General features: G+C 38.0%; 1 protein-coding gene across 1 annotated transcript in view; it reads left to right on the top strand.

Annotated features, from left to right (window-relative positions):
* LOC121441141 (5-hydroxytryptamine receptor 2C-like) overlaps positions 1–21,731 on the top strand; it is a 242,323-nt gene that overhangs the window by 199,712 nt on the left and 20,880 nt on the right. The window contains exon 5 of the mRNA XM_041642276.1: positions 21,067–21,267. Coding sequence (XP_041498210.1) covers positions 21,067–21,267 — 201 coding nt within the window. The remainder of the gene's footprint in view (positions 1–21,066; positions 21,268–21,731) is intronic.

The following is a 21,731-nucleotide window of genomic DNA, read 5'->3' as shown; positions in this document are numbered from 1 at the left end:
CTATTCCCTGAAGTAATAAGGGTGGCGGGGCTGCGTTCCCAGCACCCCGGCCGCCTGCTCGGCTAGCTTATGCCCCGAAATAACAACACACAAACTGTATTCATTTAATCACTGCTTGGCCCTTTAGCCCTAGCCCTTACTGGCTAATTCTCACATCCCGATCAACCCATCTCTAATAATCTGTGAGAACCGGTCTTACCGGGAAGATTCTAGCCTAGTCCATCCTGGGTCGGAGCTTCATGCCGGGAGCGGGGCATGGCGTCTCTCTCAGGCGTCTGCTCCCGAGAGAGCTGTGGAGTCTCTGCCCTCACTTCCTCTTCCTCCCAGTGTTCTGTTCTGTTTACTCCTCCCACCTATCCTCTAACCAATAAAATGGGCCAGGGCAGTGCCTTTATTAGCCAATGACCTTCCTCCATCAATTCCCACTGTTAGGAGTCCCATAAGAGGACCAATCTACACAACTGTAACATATATGAGAACAAAACCATCAAAAACTCTGGGATAGAGACAGGAAACATTCCGATGGGACACAATAGTAAAATTAACTTTGTAGGTGTCAACATGTGTCAAATATTACAGTATGTACTTGCTAAAATGGGGGGGGGTTGAAAACTATCTTTGAAATGCCTTGTCAGATTTCAGTAAGAATAGTTGCTTCATTTGTATAGTTTCAAACAGCTCTCAAGTATGAAACTTTCTTTATATTATAACATTAATATTACCAGTACCTCATTGCTATGAATTCATTAGAGCCTCTTAGAATTATTTGTATATTTTTATATTAGTTCTTTTTAAAAAAAATGTGGAAAAAAAAATTTTCTGCCTCCTCCCAGCCTCCCATTTCCCGCCCCCTGCTCCCTCTATATTACTTCTACAATTAGGACGATACCTATAAGTTTATGTAGAGGCATGGAGTGTACAGGAAACTAATAATAAGTTGCTCCAATCCTTCATCTTGTTGACTTGGACATTAAGACTCAGTGAAGTGAACTGATTAATGATATGAATCTAAGTGATATGAAAGCCAGGAGAGAAGTACATTATCTGGGGTTAAGCCACTAATCTAGACTGCTCTCCTTCCAAACAGAGACCATACTGAGCCACTTAGTGCTTCCCAAATGCTTGACCTTGTTTTTTCAATAATGGACAAATCTGACAAATGTAAGGGGTTTAGCGTCTTCGTGTCAAAAGTCTCCTAGTTCAAGGTCCTCCCCCCTCCATCCAGGTCTAGGAAGGTGAGCATCCAAACTGGCTAGGCTCCCACAAAGCCAGAACATGAAGTAGGATCAAAACCCAGTTCAGACTAGAGAGGAAGGGGGAGAGGAGTGGGGGGAGGGGGAGAGGAGGGGGAGGCAAATGGGAGGCTGGGAGGAGGCAGAAATTTTTTCAAAAATAAATAAATAAATAAATAAATAAAAGAATAAAAAAAATCTCCTAGTTCCTTCGCATCAATGCATTTCAACAAGGATCTTCATTGTCTAAAACATTTATCTGTTTGTAATGATTTTAAAAGTGGGTGTAGTGAACAGAATGGAAACTTACTGGGTTCATTGGATTTTTCAACCCATAAATGTGCTTGATATACAAAAATACCAAATAATATAGATATATATTTATTAAATTAAGTGAAAATACTTAATTTTGTATGCAAAACTAAATGGGTTATGCTGTGACCATATAGAAACAGTAATTACAAGAAATATATGCTGCTCCTGGTTATGGTATACACTCTTCTGTAGTCTGAACAAATATACCTATAATTTTGTTATAGTCCATTTCATTGTGATTTTTCCTGTGTATATTTGATGTGCTCACTATTCATTAACCTATATGCTCCACTTTTCCATCCAGCTGGTTCCCTTTTCTTCTGAAATAGTCTCCTTTATACTTTCATATTGTAACTTTCTGATATTCACTTCATATACAAGTGAAAAATGTTTTTGTCTTTCTGAGTCTAGCTTGTTTTGCTTAAAATTCTCTAAATTATGGTCCTTGGTTGTTTGTGGCCTAATAAGACTTAATTCTCTGTGTATACATATATATGTGTGTAGTATACACACACACGAGCAAGCACACACACACACACACACACACACACACACACACACACATATATATATATATATATATATATATGCTATTTTCATTTCCATTCTTGTACTAGTGGGCACTCATACTGATTCTATGACTTGGTTACTAAAAATACTGTCACAATCAACATGGATGCACAGGTTTCTGTATGGTGTGTTCACTTTGTATGTTTCAGACATATTCTCAGGAACAACATAAGCTAGATTTTATGATAGTCTTATTTAGTTTGTTTTGGGGAACCTACACACTGATTTTCACACCAGTTACACTTCCTTATATTCCCACCAACAGTTTTGCCTTATATCTCCAAGTTATTCTTCTCCCAACCTCCCCATCCTCATTTTTCTTTAACTAGAGTTTAAACCAAGGACTTCACACATGCGGTGCAGCTATTTTGCCATTGGTCTATATCCTGAGTTTTATTTTCACTTTTTAATTTGAAACAGGGTCTCACTAAGTTATCTAGGCTGACCTTGAATTTACTCTGTTTACCCCAGGATGCCTTAAAATTGCCATCTTTTTCCTCTCTCACTGGAAAAGAGGGGATTACAAGCTATCATTATCATGCATTCATTTTATATTTATAAATTCTTGACTGCCATGTGAGGTTAAAGAAAAAAGAATGGAAATGTGGCTAAGGACTAGAACTCAATGAGGATCTGACCAAGGCATGATCACATAATATTTTCTCAAATCTCCAATAGTCACCAAAGTACCCTCTTAGAGGTAATTTCTTTAATTGTAAAGATTCTTTTTTTGTTGTTGTTGTTTTGTTTTGTTTTTTTTTTTTGAGACAGGGTTTCTCTGTAGATTTGGAGCCTCTCCTGGAACTCCCTCTGTAGACCAGTCTGGCTTTGAACGCACAGAGATCCACCTGCCTCTGCCTCCCAGGTGCTGGGGTTAAAGCCGTGTGCCACCACCTCCCGGCTCATTAATTATAAAGATTCGTTATATTTTACCCAGAGGCTTTTTTATTTCTTTTTTTTCTTTTTGGCGTAATAAAGTCATTTATTATACTATAGTTTCTTGCTCAGGATTTCAGACTGGCACAGCGAAGTTCCCATCTCTGTCCCACATCTGAAGCCTCAGGGAGGAGACTGGTGTTTTCTGGAGCTTTGTGCACTTACACATCAGGCAGCTGATGGTGGTTGCCAGCTGGAGGCAGGGACCTCAGTTCATTTCCGTGTGACCCCTGACATGCTGTTTCTCCAAGTTGGCTGGTTTGGGCTTCCTCACAGTATGGCTGCTGGGTTCCAAGAACAAGCAATCTTCCACTGCCTTCATCAATACTGAAGTGGAGATTTTCAGGGTCGATTTGTTCACCATCAGGAAAACTGGAATGTGAATCTTCGTCTGGGGGCGGAGCCAGGAACAGATTGTTGAAGGACCCCATGCTGGTGTGCTCTTCCTGCTCCTCATTCTCCATGTCACAGTCAATGTCGCTGTCCCTACTCATTCCTTCCTCGGGGGCAGCTGACGCTCCTTCAGGTAGTGTGGGCTGTAACTCCCCAGCTTCAGAATGACTTTCCAAATCTGCCACCTGCATTCCTTCCAGGAGACCTCCTTTTGCATTAGCCCCCCCAGGCGACCATTTTCCTTCTTTTCTCAACAGTTGGTAAGCCATTGAAAACTGCAACCACCACAGCATCAGAATCCAAAGCTTTGCATTGTCGGTCTTCACGTTTGGGCAAAATATCCCCAATGATGCCATGTGTTAGGGCTCGGGGAGAGTTGTGTCTGCTCCCAGACTGAGAGCTTCCCGGGGAGCCTTCAGACAAAGCCTGGCAGTCTCCCTTTGAACGGCTACTTTCTCCAGAGTCCATAGTTTTTTATTTCATTTTACATTCCAATCACAGTTCTACCTCCCTCCCCTCTTCCAAACCCCCTCGCCTCCTTCAAGCACACCTTCATCCACTCCTTCTAAAGAGTAAGGCTTCCCATGGGGTGTCAACAAAGCCTGGTCATTAAGTTGAGGCAGAACCAAGTCCCTCCCCCCTGCATGAAGTATGAGCATGACATCCCACCATAGGGAATGAGCTCCAACAAGCTAGTTCATATGTACCAGAGATAAAACCTGGTTCCACTACTGGGGGCCCTTCCTATAGAACAAGCTATACAACTGTCTCCCACATGCAGAGGGCCTAGTTCAGTCCCAAGGAGGCTCCATAGCTGTAGCTCTAGAGTTCATGAGTTCCCAGAATTTTGGTTCAGCTATCTCTATAGATTTCCTCCTCATGATCTTGAACTCCCTTATTCATATATTCCTTCCTCCCTCACTTCGACTGGGTTCCTGATGCTTGCTTGTGGATCTCTGCATCTGCTTCAATTAGTGGATGAAAGTTCTGTGATGACTATTAGGATGTTAACCAAACTGATAACCGGTGATGGCCAGTTCAGGCACCCGCTGCACTATTGCTAGGAATCTCAGCTGGGGTCATCCTTGTGAATTCCTGGGAATTTCTCTGTCACCAGGTTTCTCCCTAACCCCATAATGTCTCTCTCTATCAAGATATTCCTTTCATTGCTCTCCACTCCATCATCCCCCAACTCAATGATCCTGTTTCTTCGTATTCTCATTCCCCATTCCCTCCACTTTACCATCCCGCCTTAGCCACAATTTACCCAGGAGATCTGTCTAATTCCCCTTGCCAGGACAATCCATGTACTCCTCTTACTGTCCTTTGTTATCTACCTTCTATGGAGACATGTGTTGTAGTCTGCTTATCCTTTACTTAACATCCAGTATCCAGTTATGAGTGAATGCATACTGTGTTTGTCTTTTTGGGTCTAGGTTAATTCACTCAGGATTTTTTTTCTAGTTCCATCTATTTGCCTGAAAATTTCATGATGTCATTGTTTATTATTGCTGAGTAATACTCTGTTATGTAAATGTACCACATTTTCTATTTTCTTTATTCTTTCTTCAGTTGAGGGGCATCTAGTTTGTTTTCAGGTTCTGGCTATTATGAATAATGCTGCTATGAACTACTACACCTAACAAAACTTTCAATAAATATAGATGGAGAAAACAAATATTCCATGACAAAATCATATATAAACAATACCTATCTACAAATCCATCTCTATAGAAAGCACTAGAAGAAAAACTTCAACCCAAGGAAGTTAGCTGAACCCACAAAAACACAGTCAATAGATAATCTCACACCAGCAAATCACAAGGAAGGGAAACACATACACACACACACACACACACACACACACACACACAATAACAGGGATTAACAATTACTGGTCATTAATATGCCTTAGTTTCAATATATTCAATTCACTTATCAAAAGGCACGGGTTAACAGAATGAATACAGAAACAAGATCCATCTTTCTGCTGCATACAAGAAACACACCTAAACATCAAAGACAGACATTACCTCAGAGTAAAGGGCTGAAAAAAGACTCTCCAAACAAATGGACCTAAGAAGCAAACTGGTGTAGCTATCCTAATATCACCATGCCTTACTTCGAACTTTACTATAAAGATACAGTAATGAAGATTCTTCTGATGAAGAAATATTTGAAAAATAATTAGTGCTTTCTTACTTACACAACAAAAAGTAAACTAAGCTGTTTCAATATTTAGAAAAGGATCATAAGTAATTCATTAGCTGGAAAGAATAACAAGTAGCATACATGTGAATTTAAAAGCAGATGAACTCACTCAACAAATCTGTGCTAGATAGAACACATCAGTGGTTCAAAATGTGTGGGTCATGACCCTTTGGGGAAATTGAATGACCTTTTTACATGAGTCACATAAGATCATCTAGAAAACATAGGTATTTACATTATAATTCAGAAGAGTAGCAGAATGATAGTGATGAAGTAATAAAAATAATTTTATGTTTGGGGGTCAACACAACATGAGGAACTATATTAAAGTGTCACAGCACTGAGAAAGTAGAGAACCACTTATTTACATTACAGAATGTGCTGGACTCCAGAAAATAACAATGAGTAACCCTGGGTATCTGCTTTATAGAAATTATGTTTTTATGTCTGTATACTAATATTTTCTACAATGAGAATATTTAAGAATGGTAAACTAGAAATATATATATACAAATATGTGTTTATACATACATATATAAATATATATAGAAAGGAGAGAGAGAGAGAGAGAGAGAGAGAGAGAGAGAGAGAGAACAGCATAGGAAACATTTAATGAAGCTATATGAGTAAGGAAGACTGCTTGCAGTCTTTATCACAGGATAAAAAAACAAATCTACATATATTCACAGCTCAAGACCTCATTCAGAATTTATTTTCCACAAGTATCATTTCCTTCATTGGGACTTTTCTTCTGATTCTTCTATATTGCTTTGGTACAGACATTAAAACATGTAAAACAGTATGCAAGAACATCTATAGATGAAGGCAGAGACATTACAAATAATCATAAATGTTGTTCCCAATGTTTATAATCAATGCAGCCAAGAAAAATTAAACACTGACATACATGAATCTAAGGTGGAAGGGTATGTAAAATCATATGATATGCCGATATTGCACCCTAATATGCTAAAAAATATTTCTATGGAGTATGGATGTATTTTAACAATAGTGAACTAGCCTAGCACACGGAATACCTTGGGTTCAGTTACCACATTGCTACAAAGGGAGGTTTGAGTCAAAAGTAGTTTGTCATTAGGTCTCTTTTCTAGTACTGTGTCCTTTATATAAATCAGTCTAATTCTGGCTTACATCTCATCAAGTTAAACATAGGCTCCCTAATGGAATTTGAACATTTGAGAATGACTATAACCACTTTGACAATTTTAATTATCAAAAAAATCATAGTTTAGTCCAGTGAGATGGCTCAGTAGGTAAAGGTACCTTCCAGAAATGCTGACAACTCATCTTCAATTCATGGACCCATATGGTGAAGAGAAAGAGACACAATCCCAAAGTTGTTCTCTGACCTCCACAAACATGTCAGGGCATACTTGCACACACAGACAAAAAAACTAAATGTGATTAAAAAGTCTTTCACAAGTTTTAATATTTATATTGTAAATGTATTTTGTTTAATTATTTTAACTTTAATAGACTTTTACAACTTTCCTGCACTTGAGCATATTCCATTAACTACAAAGAATTACTTGTAATAGAAACAGTTTAATGAGGTATAATGGCACAATTCCCACAGTTCCCAAAAAGGTCCATTTATGAAGCTTCTTGCAATTTATTCTTGGGAAAAGCATAATGAATCAAGTGTAGGCACTGTCATTTTAAAGTCCACCACAAAATAGAATATGTGATAGAACTATGAGAACTCTTTATCCCTGGCAGTGAATTCATAGGTGATTTTAGATGCATGAAATACAAGAAAATGAATGAACCCATCTATCTCTACTTGAACAAATAGAGATCTATGGAATCTGACTTCAAAGTCTGTTCCAGAAACCCAATTATATGTGGTGATGCAAAGACATTGAGATAGGCCAGTTCTTTGCACTGAGCTCCACTGCTGTTTCCTGACGCTTGTATTAGGAATGTGAACTAATTAAATACCAGAAAAATCAGTCTACTTCAAATGAACCATTTGACTTTGTTCTCATAAACAGGCTTCAATATTTCCAAAAGGACAAATGAACTGCCAGAAACTGCTCTACCTAATGAAAACCAAGCTATTATGTAGACCACTTTGACAGTGAGAGCTTTTCAACATGGGAACTTTTACAGATCTCATAAAGTTTAGTTTATAATATGACTTTTGATTTGCTTTCCAATCTTGCTTTACTGGTCCACTATACTTTGATTTCTTTTATGTACATATATGAAAAAATCATTATCATCACTCCAATCTCATTCTTTCTGGTGAAAGGTAATTCAAGTCACTTAAATATAGTATATGTGTTTTTAAAATGTTTTCATCTTTTTCATTTCTTTTGTCTAGATCTTTTTTACTTATCTTTGAGTCCTCATCCTCTACCATCTGTTCACTTCTTTCTGTTTGTAAGGTTTTGCTTTGAGTTTCTAACTACTGGGTTTTTCAATTCTATCTTCATTTCAGCTTGAATCTTCATAAATACTTCTATCTCCTGATTGAGACATCCTGGATTGTCCTCATTATTTTCATCAGCATTGTTTTTATGTTTTCTTGGACGTCACTTAGATATTTAGTTCCTTTAAGCCCTTTGTCTTTGATTTTGTTAAACCATCTCCTTATGTCTTCTTTAAATTCCTTGAATTATTTGATCAAGTTTATGATTGTTCTTTTCAATTTTGTGTCCTGGGGTTCACCTAGGCAATTTTCTTTTTTTTTTTAATAATTTTTTTTATTAAGAAAAGAAGAAAAAAAAACATAAACAAAAAACAAGTTTCCACCTCCTCCCAGCCTCCCATTTCCCTCCCCCTCCTCCCACCCTTCTCCCCCTCCTCCCACCCTTCTACCCCTCCCCCCACTCCTCTCCCCCTCCCTCTCCAGTCCACAGAGCAGTCTAGGTTCCCTTCCCTGTGGTAAGTCCTAGGTCCTCCCCCCTCCGTCCATATCTAGGAAGGTGAACATCCAAACTGGCTAGGCTTCCACAAAGCCAGCACATTAAGTAGGATCAAAACCCCGTGCCATTGTCCTTGGCGTCTCATCAGCCCTCATTGTTCGCCATGTTCAGAGAGTCCGGTTTTATCCCATGCTTTTTCAGTCACAGTCCAGCTGGCCTTGGTGAGCTCCCAGTAGATCAGCTCCACTGTCTCAGTGGGTGGGTGCACGCCTCGTGGTCCCGACTTCTTTGCTCATGTTCTCCCTCCTTCTGCTCCTCATTGGGACCTTGGGAGCTCAGTCCAGTGCTCCAGTGTGGGTCTCTGTCTCTGTCTCCATCCATCACCAGATGAAGGTTCTATGATGATATGCAAGATATTCGTCAGTATTGCTCTCGGATAGGGTCATTTCAGGTTCCCAATCCTCAGCTACCCAAGGAACTAACTGGGAACCTCATGTTGGGCACTTGGGAGCCCCTCTAGGGTCAAATCTCTTGCTCACCCTAAAGTGGTTCCCTTAACTAAGAATTGTGGTTCCGTGCTCCCCTATCCACCTTTCCTATATCCCAATTCTCCTGATTCCCCAAATCCCCCCTCCTTCCCTTCTACCTTTTCTCTCCCCATCTCCCCTTACCCCCATCCCACCCCACCCCCAAGATCCTAATTTTCTCCCCGGCAATTGGGTCTACTTCCCTTAGCCAAGAGGATAACTATATGTTTTTCCTTGGGTTCACCTTCTTACTTAGCTTCTTTAGGTTCACCTATTGTAGACTCTGTGGCCCTAATTTATGGCTAGAAACCAATTATGAGCGAGTACATCCCATGTTCATCTTTTTGGGTCTGGGACACCTCACTCAGGATAGTGTTTTCTATTTCCATCCATTTGCCTGCAAAATTCGAGAAGTCATTGTTTTTTACCGCAGCGTAGTACTCTAGCGTGTATATATTCCATACTTTCTTCATCCATTCTTCCATTGAAGGGCATCTAGGTTGTTTCCAGGTTCTGGCTATTACAAATAATACTGCTATGAACATAGTTGAACAAATGCTTTTGTCATATGATAGAGCATCTCTTGGGTATATTCCCAGGAGTGGTATTGCTGGGTCCAGGGGTAAGTTGATCCCGAATTTCCTGAGAAACCGAAACACTGACTTCCACAGTGGTTGCACAAGATGGCATTCCCACCAGCAATGGATGAGGGTACCCGTTCCTCCACAGCCTCTCCAGCAAAGGTTATCCTTGGTGTTTTTGACTTTAGCCATTCTGACAGGTGTAAGATGATATCTCAAAGTTGTTTTTATTTGCATTTCCCTGATTGCTAAGGAAGTTGAGCACGACTTTAAGTGTCTTTTGGCCATTTGAACTTCCTCTGCTGAGAATTCTCTGTTCAGTTCATTGGCAAATGTTTTTACAGGACTTGCAGGTTCTGATCTTTAACATTGTTCATAGTTTTGATATGATATCTAGGTATGTGGACTGCTTTAATTAGTTCTAACTGTGATGTGGACAGGGCAGGTTGCGGCAGAAGAGAGGATGTGCAGGACGGAAATGGCTTGAGAGGAATGAAGTCAGGTGAACAGAGATTTGACTGGTGCACCTGATGTACCTCCTGGACAGAGTCTTGAGTCTGAGAATAAATCTGGTGGATAGAAAGGTTAGATACAGCATTGGAGAGGACTGTGGTTTAGGGATGACTCAGGGTGAGTTCTGGCAGAAACCCAGAAATTAGCTGTGGTTCAGGCATAGGTGGCTATATTAGTCTTGGGCACTGATTCAGATCAGGGCTAGATCTGGCATGTTGGGGACAGTCTGTGGAGGGGAGGATCAGCAGAACTAACTGGGCTAGATTCTGGAAATAGAAGTGAGAGATAGGGCTGGACAGATTCCCAGTCTACTTGATTGAAGGAAAAAATCAGATATTTTAAAACTTTCCAAATAATTGCTTACCCCATAATCTTCTTAAGTAGCAAGTAATGTCATATTTTTTTTTTGCCAGTAGCTCTCCTTTGGTGCCTTCAGGTGGCACTTGTTGTGGTCACATAAATTTCAGGCTAAGATCATTTAAAAACCTCTAAAGAGCACTTGCCTCAGACTCGGGCGGGACAGCAGCTAGGATTCAGTTTAGGCTCAAACTGATCAAGGGAGGTTTCTTCTTGTAAATTAGCATTAGTGTGCTTATGGAGGACTGTGACTGCTCTGCTTTGCTCCTTGCCCATTTAGTTTACCCTTTCCCTTCTGTTTCACATATCGCTGGTTCTGAGCCTCTGGTATGATCTCAGATAAATGATTACTGCATCACCTGAGGGAATTTCTGTGACAGCTGGGTCCTTTGCTTGTGGCATAACACTACAGTGGGTCCATTATTACAACCGTGTACCTGGCTTGACCCCCACTTCCCTATTTTAACTATGTCCTCTCTTCAATTTTAATCCTGTAGCAAACTTCTTCTCACAGAAAAAAGAAATATATAAAAATTCTCATATTTCAGGAGTGTGATAAAAAAGGTGGTCAGGTTAAAAAGCTGACATTTGTTGTTCCTTTATAGGCATGTCCTACAGTTTGTGAAAGTTTCCTTCTATGATTTTGCTGAATATTTTTCCTATACCTTATCCTTCGTCTATCCCTATTATTCTTTTATTTGGTCTTTTCATGGGGTCCCAGATTTCCTGAATGTTTTGTGTTAGAAATTTATTGGATTTAGAATTTTCTTTGACGAATGAATCTGTTTTCTCTATCATATCTTCAACACCTGTGATTCTTTCTTCCATCTCTCATATTCTGTTGGTGATGCTTGCATTCACAGTTCTTTTTTAAAAAAGTATTAAATTTTATCTCGTTAATTTGCACTTCCTCCCCTCCTCCCACTTCCCTCCCACTCCCCCACACACCCTCCCCTCTTCCCCTCCAGTCCTGAGAGAGGGCAAGGTACCTTGCCCTGTGGGAAGTCCAAGGCCCTCGCCCCTCCATCCAGGCTTAGGAAGGTAGGCATTCAAATAGACTTGGATCCCAAAAAGCCAGTACATGAAGTAGAGACAAATCCCAGTGCCATTATCATTGGCTTCTCACTCTGCCCCAATTGTCAGTCACATTCAGAGATTCCGATTTGATCCCATGCTCATTCAGTCCTGGTCCAACTGGCTTTGGTGAGCTCCCATTAGCTCAGGCACACTGTCTCAGTGGGTGGATCAAACCTTCGTGGTCCTGACTTCCTTGGTCATATTCTCCCTCCTTCTGCTCTTCAACTGGACCTTGTGTAGTTCTTATTTACTTACCCAGATTTTCCATTTCCAGAATTCCCTCAGCTTGTGTTTTCTTTATCGCTTCTATTTCAATCAAGTCTTAAACCATTTCCTTCACCAGTTTAGCTGTTTTTCCCCTGTCTTTCTTTAAGGGATTTACTGATTTCTTCCAACATTTTGTATTTTCCTTGATTTCTTAATAGGAATTTTTCATTTCCTCCTTAAGGGCCTTTACCATCTTCATAAAGTTATTTTAAGATCGTTTGCTTGTGCTTCAGCTGCCTTGGAAAGTTCAGGACTTGCTGTGGGTGACTCACTTTGCCCTTTCTGTTGTGAATGTACTCTTACACTGGTGTTTGTGCATCTGTTCTTTCTGCTGGTGTGGGTAGTACCTGTTCCTATGTAGTTTGCTGGGGTTGTAGGGGACATCAGGGTGCATGGATTTGGGCGGTGAACTGGGTCTGAAGGGGACAGAGTCCAATGGGTGGTGGTAGTGGTGGTGATGCAGCCTGGAGGCAGGTCTCTCACCTGCTTGTAGGCTGCTGGGAACTGCACCAGAGCAACGTAGTTCTACCAGAGATGGGAGTAGGGCCCAGCTGCCTTGCTGGTGCTGAGATGGGAGGGGAAGGGCATGGAATGTGTCCTAGGGTTTAGGGTTTAGATTTTAGGAAGGTTCCGCTGGGAAGCCAGTCACTAACCAGTTCTTCATTCTTCCTGGCAATACTTGCCATATGGAAAAGGCAAGAATTGTTCAAATGTATTATTACAAACACTTGATTCACTGTGAAATACATTAACATATTAAATCTGTTTTCTCTAGCTTGATATAAATGGTTCTCTAAGTCCACAATTTTAGCAGAAGAATGGAGGGCACTTATTGCTGAAAGCTTTGTCCCAGGAAATTTTGTTGCTTTTTAGTGAGTTGCTACCTATTGCTAGCATGTTTCTTTATTAGTCATCCATGAACATTTACCAGTTCATTCTCACAACACTCAACATTCCTTGTATTAAAACACTCATTTCATCATAGTGACACATTTTCTACTGCAGTGAAAACAATTTTTGATAATTTTTAAGGTGCACTAGCTGCTTTCTTTCAGGTTTGTCAATAGTTTTATATGTACTTAATTTGTTTCCAGTGGAAAGAAAACATTTATACTGCTGATCAAACAAAACTCTGTAGCTTATCCTTTGGTTACCCTAATTATGAGCCCTATATGTAGAAGAGCCACAGAAGCCATATTCCATGCTATGAAGGCGCTGTCCTGTGGCTCAGACAGGATGTACTTAAACAGAATGATATATAAACCATCCTTTTGTTAAATTCAAATGACTTGGTAGTTATCAATATTGACTGTCAGTCTTCTCATTCATGTTAGTTTATTAATTGAATTATCACATTAAACAATTGAGAGCTTGTTTAAGAAAATATCAAATATTAAAACAAATACTTTATGCTTTAGCAGACAAGAGACTTTTCAGAATTTAGGTTTACTACTAGCTATACTTATAAAATCTAAAGGAGTACTACTATTTCACATAGTTAAATTATTTGAACTCAAAAATATTATGCTGCTTCCCAAACAAAAATCTACCATTAAAGACTCCTATAGATATCGAAATGATATTTCACAATCTCTTTTATTAAATGGAAATATTTAAAACCACCCCCTTGATGCTTAAATATTTCCAGAAACACAGCCAAGAAATATGGACTTGAAATTTTTTGTTGTGTCTCAGGTGTAGGTGGCACATTAAAAGCTGCATGAATGTCTTCAAGATCAGGATAGTATAATCGGGCAAAGAATCCTAGTCCCATCTTGGGGTCTGGTTCAGCAGATTAAACTCACATTCACAAGTCCGTGATGAAAAGGAGAGGTTTAAACCGAGGTACCCGGACAGTCCAAAGGAATTTGTTGCGGTATTACATCAGGAGTTTCTAATATTATCCATGTTCCGTCTTGAGAGCAGTCTTAAAAGAGATGAAGATTTCAATACAGAAGCATCGGAAACTGAGTTGGCATTGAAGACTCAAAGTAGGTATGCTGCATGCAGACAGGATGACAGGCTATGTCTGTAGTCTTCCAAGGATCTCGTTTTGAAGCATGGACGCTAGTAAAGCTGGCGACCTCGAGCCTGTTTGGTTCAGCCAGCTGCTACTCCGCCTGTCCAGAGTGAGACTGACACTGCTGGTTGAAAGCAGCTCATTGTATGCTACTGGGTCTATCCTCATTGGTTGAAAGTCTGAGCAAAGGTGATGTCAATAATGAGGTGAACTGTGACATCATGAGGCATAAAAAGAAAGTGGCTAAGGCTGCAAGCAGGAAGGGAGGGGCCGTGGCTTGTCTCTTAAAGAGACCAAGGCCCTCCCCACTATATACAGGTATCCCTGAGCAAGGTATCCCTCCAAAGAGAATGGGTTTCTACTGCATACACTGGCATTTTGGAATCCTAGTCTATTTGGATGCATACCTTCCTAAGCCTGGATGGAAGGGGGAGAGATGTGGACTTCCCACAGGGCAGGGTACCCTGTCCTCTCTTAGGACTGGAGAGGGAGGAGGAGGGAAATGGGAGGAGGGGAGGAAGTGAAATTTTTGAATGGTATTATTTATAAAGCAATAAAAATAAATAAATAATGTCAGTACAAGCAGTAGGGATAAATCCTAGTCTCAATGCCTGTGGCCCCACAATCTGCCCCAGCCACACTACTGTCACCCACATTTAGAGGGCCTAGTTTGATTCTCAGATAAGAATTGGTGTGCTCCCATTAATTCAAGTAAGCTATTTCAGTGAGTATCCCCATCATGGTCTTGACCTATTTGCTCGTTTTTTGCTCCTCCCTCCCTTAGCCTAGACTTTGGGATCTCAGCCCAGAGTTTGGCTGTGGATGGCTGCGTCTGCTTCCATCTGTTGCTGACTGATGGTTCTGGGATAACATTTAAGGTAGTCATCACTCTGACTACAGGACAAGGCCAGTTCAGGCACCCTCTCCACAATTGCTTGGGGTCTTAGCTGGGATCATCCTTGTGGATTCCTGGGAATTTCTCTAGTGTTAGGTTTCTTACTAGTCCCATAATGGCTCCCTCACCAAAATATCTCTTTCCTTGCTCTGCCTCTCTGTCCTTCTGTCATCTCGACCATCCTGTTCCCTTAAGTTCTTCTCCCTTCTCCCCTCCTTCCATCTACCTCACCTCCTGAACTCCCTTCTTCTCCAACCCCCAAGCTTCCAATTTTCTCAAGAGATTTTGTCTATTTCCCCTTCCTAGGGGGATTCATGTATGTTTCTCTTAGAGTTCTCCTTGTTACCTAGCTGAGAGAACATTTTTAAAGGTCTGTAACACATGATTGTTCTGAGATAGGGAGAATAATTGGAAAAAAGAGTGGTTTGTTGATTACCAGATTTCTAGGTTATTCAGATTATGAGTAATCAATACCATTTCATCAGAAACAGAAGACAAAGTCAGAAGTCTTCATGTCATCATTTGCACAGAGAAGCATCGATCAATGACAAGTCCTTCAACAGAGAAGAGAAGTTCAAGGTGGAGCAGCAGTTGATTTTCACATGGACGGGGAGGTTGAACATCCTGCATAGTGCTGCCAGGAAATCCCTACTTCATACTAAGAGGGGGCTAGCTGGTTGCATATGTAGGATGTCCCATCTCCCGGCCCACTTCATCATGACAGATACTGGAAGCGCCATTCTGCTTGATTGAAGAGCCATAAAATCTACACGCAGAAGAAACAAAGATTTGAGGTACATCACTAGGAAGACATTGATAGGTATATTGATTTGAAGGTGAACACTGACTGCTATAATTTTTGCTCACAAGATGAAGAGAGTTTGTGAGTGATTCTGTAAAGCTGAGGCCAATAGATCTGTCTTGAACCATGTGAGCTGGCTAAAGGGATGGCAAAGTCTGCAGTGCTTAAATGATTGTGTTGCTTTCCATCATCATTGTACCAGCACAAGGAGATTTGGTAATTGGACATATTTACATAGGATATCTAGAGGTAGAGTACCTAGAGAAAGAGAGAATCCAATTCCTGCTCATATTGAGGACGCCATTTATAAACTGAAGAGTAGAAAAAGAAAAATGGATCATTAAATCAGAGGTCATTTACCTCTTATCAGGAGTCCAGAGAGAATTTAATAATTTAAAATAAAATAAAAACATTTTAATTTCAGGTAAAAAGCCAAGTTACAAAGTGGAGACAGGAATTATTCCAAATATTTGTAAAGATAATTGTTAGATACTGCATTTAGCCAGTTCAATGGGATTCATCATCATATTGTAGATAATTATACATGTTTGCCATTTGTTTTCAAGATTAGGCTTGCCTCTTGAAATATTTTGTGAAATAAGTACTTTATTTACCAAAAATTTGCATATAATTGATGCACAGTTTTTCAGATATATTTGCCATCACAAATAAGCACTATTGATTCTACTGTTTTCACATAAAGGAAACAACAATATGACTTCTTATATGGTTAGAGATAGATATCTATATTCCTAAGATTCATGATTAATTAAAAATTAAAAAAATTACCGATCTTGTATTTATCTTGTTAAAATTTTAATAAGAATTTTTATTAAATGTGTCAATATAGAGAATTTTTTTCCATTTTTCCGTTTCTAGTATTACGCTTAGACAATTTTCTAGGACTTGCTCTTAATAATAATCTAGATTATTTTCTACTTACCTCATATCCATATATACTATAATTTGTTTTTGCTGAACCTATTGTTTTTAGAAATTTCAGATTTACTTGGCCTACAGTTACATGAATACATAGATAATTTTATTCCTTGTTTTCCAAAGCTAAACAAATTGCTATAAAACTCATCTCAGTAGAAGTGAACAAAGTGCCAGCATGGGCTTGTAAGATGGCTCAGTATATGAGGATATTTACAACTAAGATTGACCAACTGAGTTTGATCCCTAAGATCCACCAAGTGTCAGCACCATATATACACAAAAATAACTAACTAGCTAAATAAATAAATAAATAAATAAATGAGCAAACAAACAGAAAGCATGAATAAGCTCAGTCTTATTCACCTAGCCCTCACAAGAATCTAAGTTTAAGTCCTTATAACTGCAAAAACAAAATAATGAAGGCATTATAATGAAAATAGAGAAAGTTAATATCCTCTCTAGTATCTAAACCTGAAGAAGTTGAACTGTATTACCTAAATTATTGAATTATTTCAATTGGCTGTTGTTTTAGGCTAAATTATCGAATTGACAAAAGTTCTTCATATCTATACATAATTAAAATTTTAATTAAAAATGACTTTTGTAGTTTATTCAAATTATTTTCAATATTTCCAAAGTAGTATAAATTTTTTCTCTGTCATTAACATAATAGATTATATCAGAACATTTTACAGTGTTGAATTACCATTTCATTACTGTAATTACTGCTGTTTTGCATAATGTATTAGTTTTTTAATATGTTTCTTGACCCTCTTTGTTAATATTATGATTGAAATTTCATATATTTGTCTATTTTCTATTTAAATGATATTTGTCTCTAACCTATTTAAAATTTTTTCACGTTTTGATGTCAACATTCTATTTATTTATGTATTTTCAAATGTCCTTGATTTCTTCATTGACCTGTTCAACATTCACTCGTGTACTGCTTAATCTCTACTTTTTTCTGTGAATTTTCTGTAGGTTCTCTTTATGCTTGTTTCTACCTTAATTTCATTATAAGAAGATAGAAAACAAGAACTTATTTTGCTTTTGTGTATTTGTTACAATGTTTTCTGTGTCTGCTATATGTTCTATTCTGGAGTAAGCTCCAAGAGGATTCTGGGGAGGTTTTTTCAGAATTACTTGGATGAAAATGTTCTGGATATGACCTCTCTGCCCATTTGACTGCCATAAAATTTACCCATGTTATTCCTATTTATATTGTGTTTCAATGACCTGTATTTTGAGGGATTGTAATAACTTGAATGTCATATATATATATATATATATATATATATATATGACAGTCCTCCAAGTTCAGGCTCCAGAGTGCTATGAACTAGTGTGAAACAACATGCCTAGAATATATATATATATATATATATATATATATATATATATATATTCTATATATAGATTTTAAAGCTGAAATGAAATAGATGAAAACATTTAAAATCTTTTGGATAGATATAATAGCATATGGTAAATGACCAAAAAAAAATACTCAGTGCATTTGAAGAGAGATCCATTGAAGTTAGCAGCAGATGGAAAAAAAGAAACAATGTATCCCAGGGAATAACCAATGAAATGCTAGAATTCTCTGACACATACATGACATGAAGCTCAATGGGTAAAAGAAAGAACATTCTATTTGAAAAATAAGGACTGAAAAGTGCTTACATTTGGTGAAAGTCATAAGGCTATAAATGCATGAAGGTCAATCATAACAAGGATAAATATGAAATTCAGAGGTGCCAAGATGGTTAAGATGACATTCTGGTGCTCCTGAACATTAGAAGCCAAAGAAAAGTTTTAAACAACCTCCCCAAGGACTGAGGAGAAATCTTAGAGTCAAGTTGAAAGCACTAAGGGAATATTTTATTTTGTGATCTACAGAGAGTTTTTGAATATTTTAGTGAAAAACTAGGTGAGAGCCAGGTGTGGTGGCTTATAACTCCCAGAACACAGGAAGTTGAGACAGGAGAATCATGAATTTAAGATTAGCTTGGGCTATATACCAGGACTAGGTTTAATGTGTTTTTTTCCCCTAATGTTATACTACTGTGTAAACTCAAATTAATATTGTAAATATACAACATAATGAAAACGGGCTTTGAAAAATAGTAAGATTTTCTAAATATACAAAGCACAGCAAAATAAACCAACAAAGCCCACCATAGTAAATTGCATCAACCTACAGGGAGAGAGGAAAAATCTGATTTACCGAGGTGCTTTTGCATAAAATTAAAAATCTCCCCAAATATACACGTTCCATTAGAATTAAAAATCATACTCCAGGTAGTGATGGTTCATACCTTTAATCCCAGAACTAGAGAAGCAGAGGCAGGTGGATCTCTATGAGTTGAAGTTCAGCCTGGTTTACAGAGCAAGTTCCAGGCCATCCAGGGCTACACAAAGAAACCCTGTCTCTAAGAACCAAAAACAATTACAAAAAGTAATTAGAAAATGTGGACAACTTAAGGGGAAAAATATATTGACCACAAGGAAGCCAAAGGATGGAATTATCAAAATTTTTGAACTGTTAATTTTTATTGATTTTTATTGAGCTCTACATTTTTCTCTGCTCCCCTTCCTCCTTCTCCCCTCCCCCCTTCAACCCTCCCCCAAAGTCCCCCATGCTCCCAATTTACTCAGGAGATCTTGTCTTTTTCTACTTCCCATGTAGAAATTTTGAATTATTTAAAGTGCTAAAGGAGATAGTTAACAAAGAACTAAAGGAGAAAAAGAAAACAATGTTTCAACAAATTCAACAAAATTCAAAACTTATAATTATAAAAAAGAACCAAGCACAAATTTGGGAGTTAGGAAGTACGACAAATGAAATAAAAAGTTTACTAGAGTGATTCTACAGCAGAATGTCAATAATTTAACTGAACTTTAATTTTTAAGTAACTAGAGAATAATAAAACAAGATTAGCCCAACTAGTAAAATGATAAATGTGATTTACTGGCAGGTTTTGGGCCAACTTTACACAAACTAGACTCATCAATGAAGGAGCCTCAGCTGACAAAGAAGTATCTCCAAAAGATCTGACTATAAGGCATTTTCTCAATTAGTAATCAAAGGGAAAGTACCCAGCCCATGGTGAATGGTGCTGCCATCCTTGGGTTGCTTATCCTGGAATCTATAAGAAAGCAGACTGAACAAGCCGAGGGAAAGCAAGCCCTCAAATAGCACCCCTCCATGGCCTCTGCATCAGCTCTAGCCTCCAGGTTCCTGCCCTGTTAGAGTTCCTGTTATGACTTCCTTCAATGAAGAGCAGTGATGTGGAAGTATAAGCCAAATAAACCGTTCCCTCCCCAACTTGCTTTAGGTCATAGTCTTTCAGTACATCAGTAGTAACCCCAACCAAGACAGGAAAATAGGAAAAGAAAATGTACAATTAAGACATCCACATTTTTTTTTGAAAATTTGGAAATTTTAGTGAGAGAAACTAGGGAAAGAAGAAAAAATAAGTGACACGATTGACTAAAAATAGAGCCCAAACTGGGTATGTTTCTACAGAATTGAAAGATTAACACTTAGGGGTAAAGAAAGAGCTCAAAAGTTAATAGTACTTGACATGTTCTCAGAGGCTCTCGTTTCAGTTGTTGGCACTCATGTCAGGCAACTCAACAAATACCTGAAACTCATATTTTCAGAGGATCTAATAGCTTCTCCTGACCTTTGACAACACATGTTGTACACAAGCACATGAAATAAATAAATCTTTATTATTTATTATTTATTAATCTTTATTATTGAATCAATAAATACAAAGAATAATCAGTCTAGGACAAGTTAAATAATCTAGATAAGGAAAGAAAACGGAAACACAGAAAAAACTGAAAAAGAAGAAATAAAAATATTTGTGGTCATATACATGGAAAACCGTGAGGAAACTATATACAAAAAATAGAGCACAATAAAAGAACTTAGGAAAGTCACCCTATACAGGAACAATAAATTAAAATTATTTTCAATACTATATACATGCAACAATAAACACTCCATAAAGGTAATTTTAAAAAATTATGAAAAATCTCATGTAACCATGGGCTATTAAAAGAAACAGAATAATTAATAAATAAATGAACACATATAAGCCTCCAAACATATATTTATCATCAATCTCACTATGAAAAATAATTCCAGTTATATGAAATATCCAACGTATGTAAATCTGTAATGAAAAAAACCTAGAGTTTGTCTAGGAGTCTGGGAGGAAAGGATGGGTTATTGACTGCTTAATGAATAGTACTTTTCTTCTGGAGTGATGAACTAGTTCAAATCTAGAAGAAAGTTATGTTTGTACTAAGTGACTTGAGATTGCATATATTGACATGGATATTATGTAAAGTATACTGTAATAAAAATTATAAATGTTGCTATCATAATCATCACTAGAAAAATAATGAAATTACACTATCTTTAAAATGTCGTGGAGAGGGAGCAGTAAGTGGACTAAAGTGGAGAAATATAGAGAGTGCAATTTGGATAACGTGGTTTTTCTCGCTTCTCTTTTTTCTCTTTCAGATTATGTCTGGCCTTTACCTAGATATTTGTGCCCCGTCTGGATCTCACTAGATGTGCTATTTTCAACTGCGTCCATCATGCACCTCTGCGCCATATCGCTCGATCGGTACGTAGCAATACGTAATCCTATTGAGCATAGCCGGTTCAATTCGCGGACTAAGGCCATCATGAAGATTGCCATCGTTTGGGCAATATCAATAGGTAAATACCTGGCCATAGAATTGCAGCGGCTATGCTCAATACCTTCGGATTATGTACTGTGAACAACCTACAGACGTCGACTGGTAACTTTGCGTTTGATCGGGAGTCGAGTAATTATTCTTGACCTACATATCTGATATTTAGGTTAAAAATAATGAAAGCATAATACATATGGATATGAAGACATAAGCTTTCGATTTTTACTAAATTATCTTTTATTTTAATATACCAAAGAATTCTGCAACACAGATACAAAATGTTATGATGATTACAAAGCTGTAAGAAAAAGCCTAAACTTTAAAAATATAACATTGAAATATATGAAAACAAAGATCTTTTCTTATTAATTGACCTACTGATTTTGAAAATTTAATAATACAATTGAAATTAAATTTCACAAAATAAACATTTATAAATTTGTGCTGTTATTAAACAGTTTACTATTTCTCATAAATTTTAATTAG

The sequence above is a fragment of the Microtus oregoni genome, unplaced genomic scaffold (assembly GCF_018167655.1).
Source record: "Microtus oregoni isolate MIOR12 unplaced genomic scaffold, Mior012 000073F_ref0000255, whole genome shotgun sequence".
Taxonomy (NCBI): domain Eukaryota; kingdom Metazoa; phylum Chordata; class Mammalia; order Rodentia; family Cricetidae; genus Microtus; species Microtus oregoni.
The sequence above is the reverse complement of the archived record's forward strand: the minus strand, read 5'-3'. Positions and strand labels throughout refer to the sequence as shown.